The following is a 6,234-nucleotide window of genomic DNA, read 5'->3' as shown; positions in this document are numbered from 1 at the left end:
TAGCCACCAGGTGTGTGATGGTAACATTTTCTTATTGTCAGCTTGGCAGGATCTAGAGTTGTCTTGGAGACAAGACTTCAGGCACACCTGTGAGAGGGTGCTTCGTTTAGGAGAGCCGAACGTGAGGGTTGGCGAGTTTCATAGCTGCAAGGACCTTCAGGGTCTTGGATGTGCCTTAAACATACACCTAAGCTGGCAGGGTTCAAGACGCAACACAGATTTGCCCCCTCTGGGTTGCGGGTCTCTGCTCGGCGTGAAGACTCCTAGAACCCCGTCACCAAGGACCAGCCTAGTAATAGAATGCTGTAGGAGGTTGAAGAATGGATAATAATGAAACACCTTGACTGTGAAGGTGTACATGAGACTGGGTTTCACGCGAACATCACAGAAACCTAGCATGCTGTAAATAAACTTGCTATAAAGGGGGATTAATGATATTTTTCCTCCTTGGAAAAATTGGCCATTTCTCCAAAGGAACATTGAATTCTTCTCTAACTTAAAGGAAGCCCTTCAATTCAGCAATGGAGCTCACATCAGGTTAGATATAAGAGATGTGTTCATCTGGGAAAGGAAGGAAGGGAGGGTGGGAAGTAAGGAAGGAGAAGAATGAAGGAAGGGAATACAGGAAAGGGGATGGGAGATCGACGGGGAAAGGGAGGGAGGAAGAAAGATAGAAAATACTTCTTGGATAGCACTTAATATTTTGGAGAATATTTATTTCTTTTTTCATCTAAGCTGAACCAAATAGAAATTCCACTCAATAGTACAGACTTTGTGAAGTGTAGGGTGGTGGATCTATGTGACATTCAGGGCAACACACAGTCACTGGTCCCTGGCAGCCTGTCACCAGGCGACGATGAGTCTCAGAGCTCAGCGTGAGGGGAAAGAAACAATATGGCACATGCTTTGTAGACTCTGCCGAAGAGACAAGAGATCCCAAAACAAAAACACTCCAGGATGGTGTTCTAGCTCAGAACTAAGCCATTTCATGCATAATGAAAGCCGATGTGTAGAGCTGTCTCCCCAAGACAATAGTAACAAAATCCCAGATTACATAATGCTACTACAAGCAAAAGAGACTTTGTGGAGAATATAGCATTTCTATCTGATTTAAATCAGCAATTATTGTCCTAAAAAAAATGAGGAGTACATATAAAAGGAAACTGAGACTCCCCTTTTTTTTTTAAATCACAGATGTGTGATGTCTACATGGGATGTAATGTATCTGTATAGCACTAAGTACCCCACATGCTTCACAGGTCAAAAATATCATTTCTAAGGCCAATAACTGCTGTTTCTCTCACGCTTAAGACTAACATCCAAAGTGACTTGTTATATGGTACAAATTTTACAAATATTCATAATTACCACGCAGATTTACAAAACCCTATAATCCACGGCAACTGCTAAGTACTCAGTAAAAGCGTCCCACATGACTTCGCCAATTGTGGAAAGGAAGACACTTAGTGTAATATGTAGTATAGATCCCATATTTTTCTGTCCATTGAAACTCACAAAACCAATGTAGACTTTTAGTCCCATGCTCCGGATTTATTAGGATTTGTTTCTATTTTTCTTTCTTGTCTCAAAGTTGCAATTTTCTGAAATATTCAGTATTTAATGCAAAGGGGGAAAGATAGCCCTGCAGAACATTAGACATGGAAACGGCTCCTAAAGTCATGACTTCTCTTTTTAGTGTGGGCTTCTTGATGTGTCTGGATCTGCAGCTGAGTAGCTAGCATTATGCTGAGGGAGCGGGCAACTCACTTTACGGTACCCTGGGCTCTGGGGAAGCAGGAGACTGACCATACAAAGGGCCCCTCTGGAACAGGGATGGGAGGTTAGAATCCTAGGTCAGCTGTGTGTGTTTTGAGGACGTCTTTGTCAAGGTAATGTCTGGGAGACTCCAGGGGAGCTCTTACCACCTTTTGCGGAGTCCTCTAGATACCCTGCCTGAGTTCAAGGGAGGTAGGTCATTGCTTCTTTTGATAGAATTCTTTCTTAAGCAAAGTCTTTTTGAATTCTATCCTCTGGGCCAACAAAAGGCTAGTAGTGATGCTTATGCCAGGCTTTAGACTTTCAAACACACTCAGCAGAATTGTATTCTGTTGGTTTGAACTTTGGGAGGGGTTAGTGATTTATCTTAATACTACCTGTGAGTCTATGAGCAAGGGTGGTCAGGAGAGAGAAAGATAGAGTGGTACATCTGCTGCATCCTTGGGAACTGCGCTCTCTCTCTCTCTCTCTCTCTCTCTCTCTGTTACTAGTTGTCTTAAGCTGCTACTATAAACAGGTACGTAGAAGCATATGTAATACATGAATATAGTACATATAAATATATTTATATATAATTTAGTGTTCTTAACTTTGGACTCGAGTCCTCAACATTTTATCAAATTTCATTTAAATCAGTATATTTTAAAACTATCTTTGAATTGAACTTTTTTCCCAGAATAAACTCCGCCATTTTATTTAATTTTAGTTTCTGATTAATGTCTTAGTTTAGTCACATACTCTTCATGCGAATTTAATAATAATTAAATTGTAAAAAAAAAGGGTTTGAATTCTTAGCTCACAGAGTCATAATTTTCTGCATTACCTACCAGTGCATTAAGATTTAAATAGACTTATGCATAGCTGCTTTGCTTTATTATTTAACATGGATCTAAGAGAAACTCTTTTCCTTATCTTTAATTTGCTCAGAGAAAGAATTATTTCAAAGTGTCTCACAAGGATTTGTCTATTCACTTGGAATATTCCAGACATATATGTTCCTTAGGAACCATGAGATGTGTTTATGGTTTTAATTTCCCCTCTCCCTGTTGCCTCCTTGTGTTCCTAAACTATAGTTTTTTTTTTTTAATGATTCAAATGCATGTTTTTTTTTTCAATTACTTTTGGTGGACAACAATGACCCCCAGTGGATTCTGGGGCCAATAACATGTGGAGTTTTCAGAAGACGTAAACTTTCTATTTATATGTTTTATAGATTCCAGCCTTGAAGAACCTCCGTGGAGTATTTTGTAAGTAATTTGTGAGTCATACTCATCTTCGAGTGACAGAGAAAGCCGTGAGACGTTGACAGCACCGTATCTTCTCAGTTGCCTGGCACACGGAGATAGCAAACAGAAATACTTCAATGCAAGGTCTGAATGGCTGTTCTTTACTGATTTTATGAACTCTGTGCTTGCTTTACTCTTATTCAAGACAAAAGTCTCATAAAGCTCATTTTAGAAAGGTAGCTGATAAATCTTTAAAACACAATTAGAAATGATTTCAAGATATAAACAGTCTGGAAAATATCAGTTTTTGTAATATAAGACGGATTACAATTCTCTAAAGGTCTCAGTAGTCAAACTAATCTAAGAAGCAATTTTTGTTTATAGAAAATGAGAGGAAAATGCTATGATAATTCCTTTTCAGGAAAGCACACTTCCAAAGTATTGCGGATCTCGGGGAACGGTTGACAAAAAGCTTGCCTTTTATGTTTTAAAAGCTCAAATGCTGCTAATATCTTCACTGTATTGTGAAGTCATGAATTATCAACAAGCATATTATTTCCATGTTGAACCATGATATAAGTATTATGGTTTTATCTTTTTAGTTGCGTTTTCTGAAAATGAGCTAGATGTATCTGCTCATAAAATCTTTCAAATCTCTGCCGGGTAATGACCAAAACAGCTCTAGAAGCGACCATGCCTGCTTCTACCACAAGAGGGTAGCACAAACCTTTTGATTAGCCTCGACTGCCATGTTTTGACATTTGAAAATATTTTTCTGAGAGTTTATCTTCCTTCTTTCCAAACTGGAGTGAAATTTAAAGGATATGTCATGTTTATAAAACAGAAATATTTAATACAATTTAGTGAATGTCTCATAGAAAGAACAAGCCACAGAACGGCGGGTCACAGGTTGCTTTTACGGTTGGTTTATAGCAATCACAACACAACTACTTAAAACTCACGGCTTAAAAAAATAAATCAGAACAGAGCAAAAAAGTTCACAGGAAAATCCTAAAGTATCTGATATTCTGTGTATTTTACCTTATGGTGGCAAGGAAAACCCCAGAAAGATTAAAGCTGGTTTAGTTTTACATTTGTCTTAATTATGAAAATCTATAACTTTTTCTTTAATATTATAATTATATTAAATATTCCAATGGTGAAATAATTTCCCTGAAAAGCAGCTCAAACTCAAAATTACAGCCACGGTCATGATGTTGATAAATACAAAGTGAAGCTTTTTAAGCAAAACACTCGTTTTGAGTCCTAGCACTGTGAGCGGTTTGTACAGTAAGATGAGTATGCAGAATAACTTAATACAGCGTTCCCGCCTCTCGGTACTACAGGAAGCTCTGGGAAGTCCTGGAAAGGCTTGCATGCGGTCGCTCTTCTCTTCCCTTTAAAGGTTTCCCATGCTCGGTCCCTCGGCAGCTGGCGGAGGGTGCCCTCAGGAGTCCAGCGTGTGCCTGGGCAGGCGGTAGTGCTCCGGTTTGGAGCGGAGCCTCTTTTCCTGGGGGTTGGCGTACTTCCACTTGGAGGGAGACATTTTAAGCTTTTTCCTCTTCTTATCTGTACACCACACCTTTTCGCAGTATTCTTCCACTCTCTGGAAGTTGCTGTAGCCGATCAGCTGCAAGAACTCCTTGTACCAGGGTTTTGTGCCCTGAGGCACGCCGCTCAAAGGCGGGCAGGGCATCTTGGGATGATGTCTCTCCTCCTCGTGGTCCTTGTGAAACATCCCCTCCACCTTCTGCTCTTCCACTACCTCCAGCGTGATTTTACGCACAGTGTGGACAAAACCATGCTCTACTGTCTGGCAAAAATAGGTCCCAGTGTCGGATTTGCGCACTCTGAGGAAGAGTAAACCCAGGTCCATCTTCACCACTCTGTCGTCTGTCTTCACCTGGAAAACCAAAAACAAGCGAGTAAATAAGAAGATTAACAACAGGCGACGGAGTGTTGCGGCGTTCTCAACCTCCGCCCCTTCCCCTTATATTTTTTCCCTATCAAGTTCACACCATGCATTACGACGGTCTACAAGCGTGCTCGTAATTAAATGAGTCCTCTGTATGTGGCCTGTGCTTATTTACACTAGAAGATGTGTTCATCAATGACTTTGAGGTCACTTCCCACCAAGACAGTGGAGTCAAGGGCTTGCGCATGAGAGAGCTTTTTGCCCTAATGAATCTAATTAAACAGGAGAAAAACAATCCATGCCGGCGTAGCAGTCGGCCATAAAACGGAGTGAAAATTGGCCTTTTTTTGTTTTTTTTTTTAAAACATGTCTAACGAACACAGCCAGTGGCACCTCCCAGGTCCCTCTGTGGGGTCCCGTGCTCCCACCCACGTGACTGAACGTTCAGCAGGGCTCTCTGCCTAAATGCTGGGATTTTTTTCACCGTCTCTTCTAAACCACCCACGCAAACAGCCCAGGGAACAACATGGCATTCCTACAAGACCGTTTATTAACAACTATTAAAAGCAAACAAATGAACTCCAAATTCCACTGTAAAGGAGTCTATAGTTTAGGGTAGGGTTTAAGATTTGCGTAGTGACCAAATAACTTTTTTATGCTTTGAACACATTTAATTATGCGTATTATTTCTATAAATAGATACATATATAATTCAGAGAAGAAGGCTTTCAATGGGTTACTGATACTCGGTTATCAAAGCCTGTACTTAATGAACGTTTGGTTTGATATTAGGTGAACTAGCTTCAACTATTGGCATGGCTACTAAGTCAGTGACTAAAGGCCTTTATGTTGATTTTCTGCCTTAGTTTTCTTTGGAAAAGTGGGACAATCTAGTGACTTGAAAGACAACTGTGACGATTGTATGGAGTCCCATGGTCTGTACTCTGAACATTGCTGTCCGCAGTTAGCTCTGCCTTCCACGTATTGATGCTCCTGGATAAGGCAAACATATGTCTTTGTGATGGCTGAGGTTTTATGATGATTCCATAAACCTCATTCCTTATTCAGAGTCCGTATGAGATGTTCATATGAGATGAACAAGTCAGACCATACTGGAATACTTCCCTGTGGTTCTGCCAAATTAAAGCCTGTTTTCACCTTTGCCGATTCAAAGGGGGCTTGGAGGTTACAATCACAATACTCACGATCATTTGTACCTCAGGAAAAGGTCCTCACAGGGATACTGGCTGAGGCTCTTGCCTGCCTTGACCAGAGCGCCATGGCGGAAGATATATGTAATAACTCCAGAGAGGAATC

General features: G+C 40.6%; 1 protein-coding gene across 2 annotated transcripts in view; it reads right to left on the bottom strand.

Moving 5' to 3' along the window:
* Positions 1-710: 710 nt before the first annotated feature.
* LOC121434778 (semaphorin-3E) overlaps positions 711-6,234 on the bottom strand; it is a 229,342-nt gene continuing 223,818 nt past the window's right edge. For both annotated transcript variants that reach the window (XM_041633750.1, XM_041633751.1), the window contains one exon: positions 711-4,905. In XM_041633750.1, coding sequence (XP_041489684.1) covers positions 4,450-4,905 — 456 coding nt within the window. In that variant the 3' untranslated portion in view covers positions 711-4,449. The remainder of the gene's footprint in view (positions 4,906-6,234) is intronic.

The sequence above is a fragment of the Microtus oregoni genome, unplaced genomic scaffold (genome assembly GCF_018167655.1).
Source record: "Microtus oregoni isolate MIOR12 unplaced genomic scaffold, Mior012 000044F_ref0000062, whole genome shotgun sequence".
Taxonomy (NCBI): Eukaryota; Metazoa; Chordata; class Mammalia; order Rodentia; family Cricetidae; genus Microtus; species Microtus oregoni.
The sequence above is the reverse complement of the archived record's forward strand: the minus strand, read 5'-3'. Positions and strand labels throughout refer to the sequence as shown.